This window comes from Arachis stenosperma, chromosome 2 (assembly GCF_014773155.1).
Source record: "Arachis stenosperma cultivar V10309 chromosome 2, arast.V10309.gnm1.PFL2, whole genome shotgun sequence".
NCBI lineage: Eukaryota > Viridiplantae > Streptophyta > Magnoliopsida > Fabales > Fabaceae > Arachis > Arachis stenosperma.
This window is the reverse complement of record NC_080378.1, coordinates 97,094,282-97,112,232: the sequence shown is the minus strand read 5'-3', so window position 1 is coordinate 97,112,232 and position 17,951 is coordinate 97,094,282. Positions and strand designations below refer to the sequence as shown.

Genomic DNA, 17,951 nt, shown 5'->3' with positions numbered 1-17,951 from the left:
AGAGAAGACGTCTATCTAATTTTTATTTGGAAGAATAATACAATCACTCTAATTAGAACACACTAATACAAATAGTATTAGTATGTACATTTAGTAGTTTTCTCAATTTTTATTTTGTTATTGAAACGAAAGCCCGCAAAAAGAAATAAAACTACAAAGCTACTAATCAGGGTAATAAAGCTTTTCTACCCTCATCAAACATAATTTGTCTTATACCAATTTAAGTTAGTCTAATAGTTAACTCACTAGTTCACCAAAATAAGTGTTTGCAGGTTAGAATTTCTTGTGAATACAACAACCCATTGGCCAGTAACGAACCCTTAAATAAAACTTAGATTCACGATATATTAGTCCTTGACCTGCCGGACTGAAGAATACCATGAGAAACCAAAAATCATAATGTCTTAATTCTCTTGGAGGGTGATCAACAAAGAAATTCCCGCAGTCTTGAGACTTTATTTTGACAACCAATAGCTTCTTTGTTCCCCTTCTGATAAGTGTGCGCGAAACTGCGAATCTAATTTGTCAACTCCTGTCTTATAGCGTCAATACTTCTCACCAAAGAGTTGAGGTGATTCTGATTTCTTTTTCCTCTTTTTAGTACCTCCAGAGCCGAAACAGAGATTGCCTCAAGTATGACTCTCCTAATGACCAGATCCCAAGCTGTTCTTAGCCCCTGTAAAATGCCCCACATTTCTGCTTGAAAGGCTGTACAGATACCAATATTCATGGTAAATCCTGCTACTCATCTTCCTTGTTCATCTCAGATTAGGCCCCACATCCAGCTTCTCCAGGGTTTCCAATCGAAGCTCCATGTGTTAATCTTGAACCACCTCGTCGGAGGGGGTGTCCAGGCTATGTGGATTTCAGTTCTCACTTTCCTTGTGTGCAGTAATTTACCTTTCTGAAATGCTTCCCTGATTGAATTCACATAAGTCATGATGAAACTTTATCGCTGTCCACAAAGAAAAAGTGGCTTCCAGCCTCAATTTGATACTGGAAGCATGTAGATAAATACATCTATAATAGTCGGAAAAGATTCTGGGGAAAAGCCAAATTGGTGGATAAAGATTTCAATACCATAACCATGAAACTCTAGTGTAGTGCAAGTATAAAGGTCACCTTCAGAGAGATTTAATTATACAGTGCTCTCACTAAGATTACAAATTGCCTATATATATATATATATATATCCTGAAAACAAATTTCTAACTAATGATACATAGGAAATAGGAAGAAACAAACAGAACTGAGCAGTATAAGCTATAAGGGTCATGATTAATCATTTAATCCTCACTTATTTGTCCACATTCCTTTCAAGAGTATAAGTCTATTTTGACCACAAGAGGGAGAGTGGCTTCTTCCCCTTCTGACACTCTGTCACACAATCAAAGACTATCTCTTGCAACTGTTTCTCCACATCTTCAATGGGTTGGAAAGCATCTACAAACTGCACCAAGCCAGTGGAAAGAGAAGAAGGAGGAACAAAGGCAAAAACAAGAACAAAAAACATAATAGAAGGATATAAAAAAGCATCAACGTGTTCAAAGAAAGAAACAGATATGGGTCCGGAACAAGTAAAATATCAGTAACAAAATTCGGCAAATTTTTGTCTACATAAAACTGGGGAGTTGGGATAGACATTATCTTTCATTGCCTAATGTCTATATTTTCTATGTTAAGACATTTTGCCAAATATAGCCTTAATGTCAAACTTAATTTCAGGAGGAAAGGTCATACAAGCAGCCAATTACCTTCCAGGAGACATCATGAATAGCTTTGTAGCTTTCAGCAACTTTCTTCTGAAACTCCAACTTTTCATATCTCTCGCCTCCATACCCTCCTCTTTCTGCGGCTTTCTGATATATGTGGAATGTATGGGGAAATACAAATAAACAAAACAATAGTCACCAACATGAATGAACCAATACTTAATTATGCTAGCCAACAACACCGAAAGAGGTCAGAAAACCACATGCAGCTCAGGCAGGTTAATATCAAAGCATGAATGTTACAAACGAAATAGCAGTATAGCACAACTCATACTCTATATTAAGAATAGAACACCCTCTTGGAAAATAGTAAAACATGTATAATATAACTATTGTCCCAACTTCCCACACTCCCTTTACTTCAAAACAATCCCAGCAAGATGGAACAAAGAAAGAGAGCCAAGAAACACATTTCAGAAAAGAAGCATGGATTTTTTTACAGCAGACTAAAAAATCTTTTTTTCCCAGCATGAAAGAAAATAAAAACCAATGGAAAATAAGATTTTCTTTTTAACAAAGCAGATATTTAATTGAGGCTTAAAACTAACCCAAAACAGAACTTTTCTATTGGCTACACAGAAAGAAGTTTCATATTACCTCTGGCGAAATATCAAGGTAAGCTACCAGATCCGGAGCAAGCAGCCCAACCTCAGAAGCCTGCAAAATGTGTTCATGATTAACTAATAGAGATAGAACCTATTAGTGTAGTCAACAGAAAACACAATACACAAACTCTTAACTAGAATGGAAGCTCTCATTTTGCGCCCTTGATTTTTTCCCCTCAACAGAAAACAGATTACTTAAGACATTTACCTTACACCACTCAATATCAAGTCCCTTGGCAGAGGAGAAAGCCACACCAGAATACGAATAGCGGTCAACAATGAGGGTTGTTCCAGATTTGAGTTTGGTTTCCATCAGTAACCTACAAAGCCAACACACACATAACTGAATGTAAGATCTATGAGTTCAAATATGTTTTCAGGCAACTACTTTAACTTGTAAAAATACTTAAAATTTTATAAGCTGCAGATAGTACTAGTCAAAACTATCCATCATAAGTACATAAAAAATTATTTGATTTAAGATTTTTCAAATTAACATTGGAAATTTACTTGTAAACAAAAAAACACTAGCAAAATTACACAGATAATCCCAATGTCACAAAATCTCCAAGAAACATCAGCTTATAAGTCCAAATGTCTAGGATATACATCTTGTTACAATATCAGCAAAGTCAAATCATCCATATTAGCATAGTCATGAGAATCACTCAGATGTATTTATAGCTTCCTTTGGTATGCTTCCCTCAGCTAGAAAACTTGCATGTACTTTAACATTGGGTATTATAACATCACAAGCTAAGCCAACAGTTATGCCGACACAATATGGTTTGGATTACAAAAAGCATAAGTTTTTTGGACCCATCAACCTGAGCTTCCTTGTTCCTACTTCAATAAAGGTCCATGGTATGGTCTCCAGCTCATTGTTTATACGCCCAATCTTCATTTATCTATGTTTATTCAAACCACGACAGCATTGAAACCTCCAAACAACCCCTCCACCAAAGCAAAAAAAAAAAAGTGTAGGAGTCCTAAGATAACTACCACTAGAATTCAGTCGGATTTGGATCCTCTAACTTTTGGATTTCAGTTTAGAAGATAAAGTGTAATCTCTCACTATGTATTTCATAAGTGGGACCAAGAGAAAATATAGGAGAGAAAACATTCAAAGGTGAGAGATGATAAGTGAAAATTCAAAATTTAAAAGATCCAAATTCAGTTCAGTCATAGTCAAAGACCTTAAATTTGATTAACATACACAGAAAGCAAATGACCGATAACAATGTAAACATTTATAATCATCTGAAAGGGTGGGGGAGACACAAAACCTCTTCTCCCAACGATTGGCACTGAAGAGGAGATGAATAGTATGATCATCCAATTGTGAAGTGTTAGTAAGATAGGCAGATATCATTTTCCCAACATCAGTGTTTCTGTCAGGAAATCTCCATAACTCAGCAGAGATTCGTTGACCCTCCAAATAATTGACTAGTCTGGTACACTGAGAGGACTTCCCAGAACGATCTAAGCCTTCTAGGACAACCAAGGCACCTCTAGACCCCTTTTTGTTGCCCTCAATGCTACAATTAAGATTATTATCCATTCTTAGCTTCTTAGGAGAACAATTGGAGAAGAACTGAACCCGAAAATTGAATGATTTCTGCAACACTAGTGTTTTGAAACTTCTGTAAAAGAAAAACAAACCCTTAAATATTAGTACAAAAATAAAGGGAAAAAACCAAGAATAGAGAATCTGGTATGAACACAAAAAACGGGGAAAAAAAGAAAGAAAGATAAAGAAACGACAAACATTGCAAGCCTTTGCATTCTTCCAAAGAGAAAACTTTTCACCGGTTGAACTAAGAACTATGGATCGGGTACAATTTTCAAAGAGTATAACTGAAAAGAAGGTTGGAAGAAGGAGGCGGGGGGGTGGGGGGGGGGGGGGGGGGGGGATGGAGAGACCAATGCTCAAATTTTGATGAATAGGATAAGATTTGAAGTTAAAACCTTAAGAAGAAAATGGTTCTTACAGTGACTTAGAAGCTGTGGTACAAGTGCCATAGATCATATCCTCACCCAGCACTTAAACTGAACCAAAATACTAAAATAGTAACATATAAAATTAAAGCACAATCATGAAATTCAAGGAGAAAATGGGCAAGAAGTGGAGGAGTAATAAACACATCAAATCAGATTAACGAACTGTTTGGCAATGACAAATTAAGAATGGAAATTTGATTGCCATCAAAATCTTTTCTTTCACCCGAAATTTTTGCCTTGAATCACATTAGTCCTTGAGAGAACTTTTGTCTCACTGCTGTTTATGGAGAGCCGGTGTGGATGGTTATGTACTTACGTGCAGGATGCTACCAGATAAGTTTGTTTGACTCAAATTGGTCCCCAACCTAATTCAAGAAATAAAACCCTAACTCCCAAATTAACCTCATCCTTAGTCTCTTCTTCCCTTCTTCTCCACTCCAATGTTAAATGAAAGTATCTCTACTGCAACTAACATAAAACTCTACACTGAAATCAGGCCTTTCTACCAGAATCATTCTTAATTCACCAATATTTAGACACCCAGAAAGTATATGCTATATCATTCACAAATTATGTACTTTAACATTCACACCACAAGAATAGAAATGAACTATTAGCAGACCCATACCGATAAGTAGGGGTGTTCATAGTGCAGTTTGGTTTGGTTTAATGGTTTTGATAGAAAAAATCAACCAATCCAATCGTAACGAATTTAATTGGATTGTTTGGTTTGGTCTTTTTGTCTAAGCCCAACCAAACCAAACCAAACCAAACCAAATATAATTGGATTGGTATGGTTTGGTTTTTCGGTTTTACCTGTCCTGGTCATACTTGGTGTATTAAAAACCTGTCCTATGCCATTTTCAGCCAATAATATGCAATAAAATACCAACACATTAGAAGTAACAAGTTCAATTTCATAAAGTCACAAACTGCAGTCATACAACACAATAACTAACATAATTGAAGGTTAAACAAATCAAAATATAGGTCTTGACTTAAACACAACAGGTTCAGCAACAACAAAGCAAAAACAAAAGTAAATCAAATTGCATTGCTGTTTCTTCAGCTTGTTTGAACTACACACATAAGTAAATCAAATTTTTCTTATATTGTATTGTTGTCCATACTTAAACAAGCCAAAATAAGAACTCAAATGAACTAATCATATAGCAACTATGCATCGCACCTGCTGATTTTCAATCTTGTCCTTCCACTGCAAATCATGTCAAAACCACCCTGCGAACCGATATTGCAACTGTCAGATCTCAAAAACTTGTCATCACTGATATAAGAGAGAATCTACACACCAAAGGATTAAATATCTATTTAATTAGAAATTCAGGATGCTAACAGTATTACTGTCCTCAGAATTCAGAAATCATATATAATATATATAAAGCATTTCCAGAATCCAGCATAACTAGGACATTGTTCAATTTCAGTTCCAAAAGAGTAAAATAAAAACTACAAGTATGAAAATGTACCTGATCTCTACAAGGATAAATATAGTCCGAGTTGAGTTCAACCAATTTACTTGAGACGTCTCCATTCTAAATGCAGATATTCTCAGAGTTGAGGGGACGACGGAGACGAAGCAGCTGAGAACTGAAAAGGAATCAAGGCAGCGGCTGCGAAGTGCAAGGGAAGTGTAAGGGAGGACCACGGCTACGCGAAGTGCAGGGGGTTAAGTGTAGCGGAGAAAGGAGAGTGGAGTGTGAATGTGCAAGGGTCGAGGGAGAGAGTGAGAGACTGGACCTTGGAGGCTGGATAGCGCCGCTGATGCCTCACAACGGCGGCTGCGACTGCCAGCCTGCCAGGGAGGGAATGGCTGAGCGGCTGTGAGGGACCGAGTCCTAGTGAGGGTTCAGGGAGAAACTGGATTTTGGAATGGAGTATAGGTTTTTTTTTTTTTTTTTTTTTTTTCCAGCTCTAGTGTAGCCGTGTAGGTTTAATTTGGAATTTTCATCTTCTAAATTTTAAATTTTTATTTGTGAGAAAAATATGTGATTTCCCATTTTTAATAATTTTTTTATATTTTTTTAATATTATCTATAAAATAAATAATAAAAAATCATATTTTATTTATTAATATAAAATTTAAAATTTAAAAAGTTTAAACCCTTTAAAGATATCTTTAAAGTTTTACATATATTTTCGATTTGGTTGGATTTGATTGTTTTAAATTTTATTTTAGAATCGAAAATCCAATTCAATTGATAAAAAAAACACTAAGTAGTTCAATTTTCGATTTTCAATTTGTTTAGTTTTTAATTCTTTTAGTTTGGTTCATCGATTTTATTTTATTTTGTTCGGTTTTGAACACTTTAGTATCCCGTCCTAATTGTAGGAGTGTCGGATATGCCTGAAAATTCGATCTGATCCGCACAATTTCTATCGGATCGAATCGGATATGATATCCGTATTTTTTAGTGTCGGATTCGATTCGGATCGGATATCGGATATATCCGCATAATTGAATTCAAAACCAAAAATCCGATCCGATCCGCACAATTTCCATCGGATCGGATCGAATATGATATCCGTGTTTTTTAGTATCGGATCCGATCTGCAAATGTGCGGATCGGATATCGGATATATCAGCATAATTGAACCTTCTCTTTTTAATCATATTTTTATGTAAAAAATTCAATAAAAATATTTCTTTCACATTTTTTAACATATTTATTTCTAAAATATTTTTAATCAAACTTTTTCTAAATAACAAAAATAAAATAATACAATATATGAATAATAATTACTAACTAAAACATACAAACAAGTAAATATAATACCAAATATATATATTTATTTATTTTTAATTATTATTGTGCGGATCTGCTGATCCGTGGATCGGATATGTGGAAGTAAAGCAGATATCCGCGATCCGATCCGATCAATGTGCGGATCGGATAGTATCTACAATTTTCGGATCGGATGCGGATATTTACCGCGGATCTGCGAATACAATCCGATCCATGAACACTCCTACCTAATTGTTTTAATAATCCTATCTTCATCTAACACAACTTTCTCTTGTCTTGAAATTCATTCTATGTTTTCTATGAATTTTTATGAAAACCCAAACCAACTTTATCATAAAGAGGTTTCTAACTAGCCAAGAGTTGATTCAAATTTTCAGAACTTTGAGCAAAGTTGGCTAAGTCTTCCTTAAGCCTCTTTATCTCTTTATGCAGCCACTCATTTACTTCAAAATAATTCAGATTTGCAGTTACATAATGGTGGTATTCACAGCTTTTAAGTTGAGCTTTCAACTGCTTGTTTTCTTCAATAAGTTCAACACCAATTTTAGCCTCCCTTAATTTATCTTTGAGAAAATCATTTTCAGTTTTAAGAATAGTAATTTGTGATTCAAGATCTTGGTTTTCACTTAGGAAGCATCTAATTTTTTTCAGAAAGGTGGTCTATCATGAGATGAAGGTCTTCAGTGTCAGGGTTAGGAAAAACTACATGCTCAACGTGATCTGCCATAAGACAAGTTTGTGACTTGGTTTCTGATTCTTCATCTTCATCTGAGTCATTTTTCAAGTCTTCCCAAGAAGTCATGAGTCCCTTCTTCTTTCCCTTTTTCGGCTTCTCCTTTTTCTTTAGTTTGGGGCAATCAGATTTGAAATGCCCAACCTCTTTGCAGTTGTAGCAGATCACTTTGCTGACATCCTTCTTCTTTGAGCTGCTTCCTCTATTTCTTTCCTTCAGTTTCACTATTTTTCTAAATTTCATGACAAACAAAACAAAATCATTTTTAGAAGAGTTATCACTGGATTCATCATCCAGAGGGTTAGTAACAGATTTGAGATCTATTCCTTTCTTTTTTGTATCTTTTTTCAAATATGTATGTTCAAAAGTAAGTAAATTTCCTCTCAAATCATCATAAGTCATAGAATCAAGACCAATACTCTCATATATCACTATTGCCTTAGTTTCCCACTCTTTTATGAGACTTCTCAAGATTCTCCTCACAAGCACAGATTCAGGATATGTGATCCACATATCATCAAAGCCATTGATGATGATGTTGAATCTTTCAAACAACTCATCTATTATCTCTCCTTCCTTCATTGAGAATATTTCATACTCTCTGTTTAGTATGTCTATTTTGGTCTTCTTTACTAGAGTTGTTCCTTCATGAGTGATTTGAAGTTTGTCCCAGATTTTCTTTGCTGTTGTGCATCTTGATACCCGTCAGTATTCCTCGAATCTGATTGCACAGTTGAGCAAGTTGATAGCCTTGGCGTTGAGCTCCAACTTCTTTCTGTCTTTTCAGTCCAACTAGCTTTACCTTTGGGAGAAACCACACCATCAGCTCCTGTAGTGGTTGGAAATTGAAGACCTTCCAGAATTATCTTCTAGAGTCTGTAATCTACTGATTGTACAATATCTTCATTCTTTCCTTCCAATAAGTGTAGTTCTTTCCATTAAAGAAGGGAGGTCTGTTGCTTGACTGCCCTTCTGTCAGAGTATAGGCCACCAAGTTTGAGCCACCATTTTCTGCCATCAGGATCATTTCTCCAAGCTGCAAAGCTTGATCTCTTTGAGACCAAGCTCTGATACCAATTGATGGTTATCAGTGGCTAAGAGAAGGGGGGGTTGAATCTTAGCCCATTTTCGCTGGGTAACACTTTCTGCCTTTAATGAATACTTTAGGAGATATTTCTATTTTTTTGTCTCGTCACTAGTCAAGAGACATTTTCTTTTTGTCTCGTAACCAGTGAAGAGATATTTTTCGATTTTATCTCCTGTGCAACAGAATCAGAAATGGAGCAGAAGAGAAAGAGAGAATCAAACCAAGAAGTATCTTGGTTCAGCTGCTAAGTGCAATGTAGCCTACATCCAGTCTCTCACAACTATAATGGAATTTCACTATAATCATGCAGATTACAGACACCAATTCTCCCTATGAACTACCCTTCCTATCCAGGACAAGTCCAGAATCTAACTCTAATCCTGAACTTGACTTGGTCACCTACCAAGCTTTCAACTGGTAAGTGCTAACCCAACTTGCAAGGGAATTTCCACATAATCATGATACACAATACAGATGTACAAAGGACCTCTAAGATATCTATGGCTTTTTCTTTAATTTTGTACACTCTGCCTTTTTTCGCTCACTGGCTTCTTCTTACAAACCTCACATTATTTGCCTTTTTTCACCATGAGACTTAAGACAAACAAAACTTAAAGAAAATACAAAATGAAACATATTGAAGGAGAAGAACTTCTGTTAGCTTGGGTAGCTATGAGAAAATTGTGCTTTCTCTCCTTGTCTCAAGCCTTAGTCGTTCACCCTTATTATAGAAGGGGAAGCTTCCAAGGTTGAAACGGTTCAACTGAGCCAACTTCTTCTTCTTCAACACCAAAACCGGTTTAGACAGAGAGAAGAGGGAGGGAACCGAAAGCAAAAACCAACATGCAATTACCTCTCTCTTATCCCTTCTTATCAAGCTTCATCAATCTGAGCCTTCCATCTTGACTTGGTCCCCAAGAAGGATTTCTGACCCTTGATTAACACTTGATCCTTGACAGTTTTAACTGCTCCACTTTTGCTTCCTCCTCCACGTAGCTACAGTAGCTACCTTTTGTGATGGATGAACAAAAAGTAGAAATGAGCCATACCCCAGGGATCTTCTTCTCTGACCGAATTGGATCTTCCACCATTTTTAGGCATGGTGATTCTGAGACTTCTTAACCACATCTTACCATAAGTGGCAAAGATCTCAGCCACGCCATACTGTAGATCTTCCTTTTGCAAGAGCCATCATCACCTTGGCCTCTAGCTTGTCCATGGCTTCTCTGCTTCTACCTTTGATGGCTTGCTTCTTCAACCTTCTTTCGGACATAGAAGTGACCAAAAGTAGAGAGAGAAAAGAGAGAAAAGTGAAAAGTTTTCAATAAAATTGAAGAAAGAAATTAAAATGAATTAATTTCTCACTCTCCATGTCTGGTAACGTGTAATCAATTAATGTCATCATATCACTTGCACTTTCTCTTTCATGTTACCAAGGCAATTAAAGCTAATAAAATGAATTTGAAATCCATCAAAGAAGAGAGTGGCATCCGTGAAAAGCATGCAACCTTGCTTTCTTTCTTCTTTTAATTTCGGACCAAACTTTGTTGGTCTTGCAACAAGGATTATTTTTGGGCTTGCACAATAATTTTTTGGCCCAACTAACATAATAATTCAGCCACATGTCATATGGTATATTTGTTCAAAGCTGAATATTATCATTTTTTTTGGGCTCCAAATATCTTTATGCCCAATGACCAAAATTTGCAAGTAACATAGAAATTATTAAATAAACAATTTTGAAGCATAAATCAATTTAATAATTTTTAATTACTATTTTAATAATGTTTGATCATCATATTAATTTAAAATTTTCCAAACTCATCAGGTAAGTACCTTATGATCATTCAAAAAAATTGACAAAGGTTGGATTGAATATTATTTTACTCTACTATTTACAAATTATAACTATAGAACAAGTTTTAGAAAAAAATATTTAATTTAGTCTGTGAAAATTTTAACTAGTATCATAATAGTTCTTAACTTTTAAAAATAAACAAATTAGTCCCTTAAATTGAAAAATGTGAATCTCCACTTGCCCTTCTCTGAACCTCCATTTACATAATGATGATGTATATTATTAAGTGCCAAGTTGGCGCTTTGAATTCTTGACTCTAGCACCCCTTGGCTCTCCGAAGTGAAACCTTTGCTTCGATTGTGCATTACATTCACACATTGTTGACTATAAGGTTTCATTTTCATTTCTTTTTTCATACTGTATATTAATGGAGAAGCTTGTATGCAAACTAAACAAGTCAACCTATGGCTTGAGACAAGCTTCGAGACAATAATTTACTAAGTTCTCTACTATTTTGCTTGGTACTAGTTTCACTCGATCAAAATCAGATTATTCTCTATTTCATAGAAGAACTGATGATTCACTTCTTATGTTGCTTGTATATGTTGACAATATCATTGTTGCTAGTAAATTTAATGATGTTGTTGTCCAAACTCAGCAGACTTTGCAAAATCTTTTCAAACTCAAGGTGCTTGACCCCTTGAAATATTTCTCTGGATTGGAGATGGCAAAATCTAAGAAGGGCATTTGTTTGTCTCAACGAAATTGTGCTCTTTCTTTACTCGAAGACACTGATTTTTTAGATTGTAAACATGCCTCTATACTCTTGGACTCGAACATAAAACTTAATGCAACTGATGGTGCTTTGCTCGAGGATGCAGGACAAATTAAGAGTTTGATTGGTAGGTTACTTTACCTCATTATTTCAAAGTCGATATTTGCTTTGCTGTGAATAAGCTAAGCCAATATATGTCTACTTCTTGTACAACCTATTTAAATGCTATCTATCATATTTTGAGATATTTGAAGGCTGCACTTGGATAGAAATTATTTTTTTCGGTTTCTTCTCCCTTATATATCAAGGCATATGGGGATGCTGATTGGGAGAGCTGTGTCAAAACCAGACGATTCACTACCAGCTATTGTGTTTTCTTTGGCGATTTTCTAATCTCATGAAAGTCGAAGAAACAAGTCATAGTTTTGGGGTCCACAGTTGAAGCAAAGTATCGAGCACTTGCCAATATCATTGCTAAAGTTGTGTGGATTATGAGGCTGCTTCGAGATTTTTAGATACAAGTTAATCCACCTTTCATCTATTGTGATAGCAAAGGTACAATTCACATTGCAGAGAATTCCACCTTTCATGAGCGTGCCAAGCATATTAAAATGAATTGTCACTTTACTCGAAAACATGTAAAAAATGGTACCATAAAGTTGGTGTATGTGAAGTCAAGACATCAGTTTGTCGACATCTTAACAAAGGTTGTATAGTTTACCTTGTTTAAGAGTTTGATTAGCAAGTTGAGAATTATTAACATATTTTTTTCAATTTGAGAGGAACTGAGAAAGTATTAGCTGATATCTTACTTTGCTTATTATGATTAATTACTGTAATTAGTTAATTAACCTTATTTATAAAAGAATCTTTTCTGTTAGAGTTTGTTAGTTATTATTGAGATGAATTAGTATGTAAATAGATGTAGTTGACATATGTATGTGTGTATATATTTTACATCCAAGGTGATAATGAATATGCGGAAAATTATTTCTCCAAAATCCAATATTGGTTCTAACATCTCAAGCTTTTTTCCTTCTTATTGTTCATTACCTATTGTTTCACTGTCTTCTAGCGTTTAGGGTTTCAAAATTCGAATGAGGATTTCTATTTAGTCTGCTTTAAGATTTGCATGTGTAAGTGTAGTTTAGAGTCGATGATCATGGTCATGTTAGTGCATTTTTTTTAGTTACATTGAATGATTAGTGTTGTATTTGTGCACATCCTTGCTTTTTCAGTGAATGATCAATGTTTTGTTTATATTTATCAAAATTGAATTGATAATTGAAATCAGATAGACTATTGTGTCATCACATTACTGATTAGGTCACAGATTATATTGATTGATTTGATCATAATTAAATAATTATATAAAATTTAATTTATTATTTATATTTAGAATAAATATATTTTTTTAATTTTATTTTGTATTAAATTAGTTCTTATTTTTAAATTTTAATGACTCATCAATTAATTTATATTTATTATATTCTTTAAGTATTTATAAGTTTATATTTATTATATTCTTCAAGTATTTAGGAAAAAAAACATTGTAATCATAAAAATGAAAAATATATTCTAATCAATAAAAATATTTTTTTGTTAAATTTTAAATGTAATTTAATTTTATTTATGTAATATATTTAATAAAAAATATCATGCATAGCAAATAATAATCTTATTTAGTTTAATAAGGTTTTATCAAATTTGATCAAATTAATTCATTTAGTTTTAATTGATTTAATCAAATTTGACTAAGTTTGATTGGATTCAAATAGTGATTCAACTCGAGTTGATGACTGTGACGAAATTTTTAATTTGACTGGGTCAAACTGAATTTGATAAATGTGGTTTTATATTGTTGTCTCTTGTTTTTTTTATTTTTATGAGATAAATGAGCTGATGACGCTCATTTTTCACCATGATTGGGCGTTAGAATCACAAGTTGAGGGTAGAATTATCTACATATTCAACTCATCAACTGGACTGATTCTTGATTCTGGATTCATAAAGACTACCTAAATGTGTTTGTTATAACTAGTTTCTACAAAGAATTTGGATATAAAAAATCTGTGAACTTTTTATTTTATTTTATTTTGACAAACAAATCTTGTTAGAAAATTTATATTTTTATAATTTTCTATGCAACACTAATTAAATAATTTTTCATGTTATAAAAAATAGATATTTTATTTTTATATTTTTTATTAATTATTTTATTTTAATACCAAAAATAAAAAAATACACTTTAGATGTACATATAAAATAATACAAATAACATTTTTTTAAAAAATATTTTAAAAATGTATTTATGCTCTATTCTTTTTCTTATGGGACTCTACGGTAAAATGGATTTTTTTTTTTAAACTGAAGATAATAAATCACCACCTACCACCACTCTCACCAAATTCCAATCCGTCAGTGTTGACAAAAAATAATAATAAAAAAAATAAAAAATAAAAAAATAAAAACAAACCCCAATTTCTAACTTAAAATACTCTAGAAGTCCAACCAAAGTATCAAACCACAGCAATCACATTGATACTCAATGGCTTCTTCTTCAGATAATGAAGAAGTGAGGGTACTGGGAAAATGGGCAAGCCCATTCAGCAACAGAATAGACCTTGCTTTGAAGCTAAAGGGTGTTCCGTACAAGTACTCAGAGGAGGATCTTGCTAACAAGAGTCTTGACTTACTCAAGTATAACCCTGTTCACAAGAAGGTACCTGTTCTTGTTCACAATGGGAACTCCATAGCTGAGTCACTTGTTATTCTTGAATACATAGATGAGGTTTGGAACAACAACAATAACCACGCCTTTTTGCCACAAGATCCTTATCATAGAGCCTTGGCACGTTTTTGGTGTAAGACCCTTGATGACAAGGTCAGTTTTTGCTTATGTTGACCGAAACTGAAGAGATTTTATTCCCCCTTCTTTTTGGAAGTGCAAGAATTTAACATAAAATTGTTACATGTTAACATAAGAATGCTCACATAGTCACATGGTTTTGGTTTTATGTTAGTTTATTTGGTCTATAGAATGATTTAGGACATAGTTACTAAGTGTAATCAATTTAGACTGAAAAAAAAAAACCAAATAAGAAAAACAAAAATGTTAAGTGCACACAAAAAATCAGTCGTTATGTATTTGAGTATAAATATATGTGTTGTTCAATTCATTTTCAATGTATATTTGTATTTCAACTATACGAGTACTAATTTGGTAACTGAGTTTTGATATACACCTAGCATAGTTGTAAAAAAATTTAGCTTGATTTTGCTTATATAATACATGATCGGATGTCATTATGTATGTTAAGATCTTGCCTGCCATATGGAATGCTTGTTGGAGCGACGAGAAAGGGCGCGAAAAAGCCGTTGAGGAAGCCTTGGAAGCTCTCAAGATACTGCAAGATGAACTGAAGGACAAGAAGTTCTTTGGAGGAGAGACCATAGGATTGGTTGACATAGCAGCAAATTTTATTGGCTACTGGGTTTCTATATTACAAGAAATTGCAGGATTAGAGTTATTGACCATTGAGAAATTTCCTAAGTTATATGAATGGAGTCAAGAGTATATCAATCACCCCGTGATCAAGGAAGGCCTGCCTCCAAGAGATGAATTGTTTGCATTTTTCAAAGCATCTGCTAAAAAGTAGAAACCATTTTGGCATTTTTAGAGGTGTGATTCATAATTGTTACCATAACATTTTTCTTCAAAAATGATACTATTGTAATATGCAAAATTCCGTTCTGTTTCTAATGGTTTTGAATGTGTTGCTGCTAGTACTATCATATATTATAGTTTCAAGTCAAAAGATTAACTTTATGATGTTCCTTGACACATGGAAGAGTTGTTTTTGCCACTTTCTTTATGAAAAATACTAAAAAAGAAAATATTAATGAATGGTTCTCATTTCATTTATGTATCTCAATACATCTTGTGTTGCATTCTGTTCCAATATTTTTCTTCCATTTTTGGGACATGGGTTAATGGAACATAAACAAACTAGGAGGGTGTAATTTGAGATACAAGGTATAGACCGTGAGATATTAGATATGAACTACGCATAACTACAAAGAGACACAACAAAACTCAACAAACATAACTATGGTATAAACATTTTTTTCTATCATTCTACTAGTTCTGGTATGCTGTTGTTGATTGCGTTACCCCAATGTTCCATTAATGTCATTTTCTTCTTACATGCAAAAAATCATGAGTTTCTTAATCACTTCTTTGGGTGCAGCCATGGAGCCAGAGCCTCCACGATCGCAAGAACATGCTGCATTTTCGCTTGCCCGACATATGCACCTTCTCCTTGCTGATCCAAAGCATTATGGTACAAGTAATCTCGGAAGAAATGTCACAAAGAAAGCAAAATATCAACTCTTGGAAGTTACTAGATACTTGTTAGTCTAGAGCATTGTAAAAATGTTATGATAATTCACTGTTTTATACTTGTAATTTGCAATTTCCAAACTGAAACAACTTTGAAGAAAATATAAGCATATATAATTGATCTATTTCCTTGAAGTGTTGAAGATAGAATTTGTGAGAAGACAATTGATGATGCAATTTGTTTTGAAGCACTAGAGAATGGTTAGAGAAATACACAAGTTCATGGTGCAAGTTCATGTGGTCTTATGACTGATTGTTTACATATTACTGCATTTTATAATTTTCAAGTATGAGTAATTTGTGAGGCTTGCTATTAGACTATTAATAATGTGCGTTGGTTTAAAAATACAATTTCTTATAAAGAAAAATAAATGGCTAACCAATATTGAGTCCAAATCACCCTACAGGCCTACACCTAGCATAGAATTTAGAAGATGAATAGTTAATAAAAATGTGTAAACAGTAAAGTCAACCTATACCACTAATTTGATGATGTTTTTGCATCCTAGAAATGGGCAAGAATGAAATTCATTCTATTTGACTAAGGCTCCTTTCCTTAAGCCAGTTTTTTCCTAAACAACAAAGAGACTTTATGTGAAAAAAAAACATAGAAACAAAATTGATATAATATGACCATCCTCTCTTCTCTCTCCCTTAGGAACCTCTCCTAGGGTTTGGGAAGAGTAGCGTACAAACATCTGTTTTATCGTGTTCCAGCCCCACTAGCACTAATAGTGGAGTGAGTTTTCTCGACGGTGTCCTAAAACAAACAAAATGGAGAGTGAAACAGTGCACGAAGATCTTGCAGAACATGAAGCAGAGGATGAAGAATCTCTTATAGTGTATGGCGAAGAAGACATAAGCGAAGGAATCAAAGAATGTCAGATAAGCATTATTGGAAGACTAGTCACAAACAAAAGCATCAACGTGGCATGGATCCAAACAGCTATGTACAACATATGAAAGAAACCAGAAGGGTTCAGAGTCACTGAAGTCAAACCCAAAACTTACCAGTTCTTCTTCAAGAATGAGGCAGATCGAGACAGAGTTCTAAGAGGTAATCATTGGACCTTTAGAAATGCCTAGCTTATAGTAAATAAATGGGATAGGGATGTAGAAAAACAAGAACAAGAGCTTGAATAAGTGGACATAAAGATCAAGATCTGGGATCTTCCAGAACACTACAAAATGCTAAAACCTGGTAAAAAGATCGTTGCTTGCATGGGAAAGGTCAAAGAATGTGAGCTATTCGAAGTAGGAAAGGATCAAGAGAGGTTCATAAAGGCTATGGTAAAAATGAAAACAGATACACCTTTTATGAAAGGCACAAATGTAGGAAGCAAGAAGGATGGCCTCACCTGAGTCAATTTCAAGTTTGAAAAACCTCCAACAGTATGCTATTACTGTGGTAGAACTGGCCATGAAGAAAATACCTGTGGCAAGGCAGAAAAAGATGAAACTGAGGGAAAGAAAAAATTCAAGAACCTAGATCCCTAGTTAAGAGCTGAAATAGTAGAAAGCAAAGTGGAGCAAAAAGCTGAAGAAGAAGGAAAAACTAAACCAAACCAAGGCAAAAGAAAGGAACATCAAGAAAAGAAAACTATTAAGCTAATGGAAAAACTGGCCACCCTGTCAATGTCGGACTCAATAGAGACTGACGTTGGAGAAGGGACAAGCCAGGCCCCTGCGATAACTCTACCAGGAACCTTCTCTCAACGAAGGGACCAGGAAGAAGTTAACAAAAAGTGGATAGAAATAAAAAAATTTTCAGATAAGGAAACAACACAAAGTGAAGATGCACAAAAAAAGAAACAGGGAAAAAGGAAGATAGCAATAGTCCAAGAGAACAGAACTGCAATTTGGAAGGAAATATGAAAAGAAAAACAAAAATCACCAAAAAAACTTGACCAGAGTAGGAGAATCAGTCTTCAAAGAAAACACAAATCAAAATTCAAACAAAGAACAAACAATGGGGAGAAAATGGAAAAGACAAGCAAGAAAAGCCCCTACCAG

At 34.2% G+C, this 17,951-nt stretch overlaps 2 protein-coding genes across 4 annotated transcripts; one reads left to right on the top strand and one right to left on the bottom strand.

Annotated features, from left to right (window-relative positions):
• Window positions 1-234: 234 nt before the first annotated feature.
• On the bottom strand, window positions 235-6,274 carry LOC130960489 (thymidylate kinase-like). Of its 2 annotated transcripts, XM_057885900.1 has the most exons (7): window positions 5,866-6,274; window positions 5,568-5,617; window positions 3,664-4,020; window positions 2,586-2,697; window positions 2,370-2,429; window positions 1,755-1,859; window positions 236-1,450 (listed from the first exon to the last, which is right to left on the bottom strand). In XM_057885900.1, exons 2-7 carry the CDS (start codon window positions 5,603-5,605, stop codon window positions 1,331-1,333), a joined length of 792 nt encoding a protein of 263 aa, XP_057741883.1. In that variant the 5' UTR covers window positions 5,606-5,617; window positions 5,866-6,274; the 3' UTR covers window positions 236-1,330. The 2 variants fall into 2 exon arrangements, with proteins under 2 accessions (XP_057741882.1, XP_057741883.1); XM_057885899.1 differs by lacking the exons at window positions 5,568-5,617; window positions 5,866-6,274 and adding an exon at window positions 4,369-5,233 and having other exon boundaries at window positions 235-1,450.
• Window positions 6,275-14,047: 7,773 nt separating this feature from the next.
• Window positions 14,048-16,136, top strand: LOC130961295 (probable glutathione S-transferase). 2 transcript variants are annotated; one of them, XM_057887072.1, is made up of 3 exons: window positions 14,048-14,420; window positions 14,857-15,218; window positions 15,787-16,136. In XM_057887072.1, exons 1-2 carry the CDS (start codon window positions 14,085-14,087, stop codon window positions 15,193-15,195), a joined length of 675 nt encoding a protein of 224 aa, XP_057743055.1. In that variant the 5' UTR covers window positions 14,048-14,084; the 3' UTR covers window positions 15,196-15,218; window positions 15,787-16,136. The 2 variants fall into 2 exon arrangements, with proteins under 2 accessions (XP_057743055.1, XP_057743056.1); XM_057887073.1 differs by lacking the exon at window positions 15,787-16,136 and having other exon boundaries at window positions 14,857-15,471.
• Window positions 16,137-17,951: the final 1,815 nt, after the last annotated feature.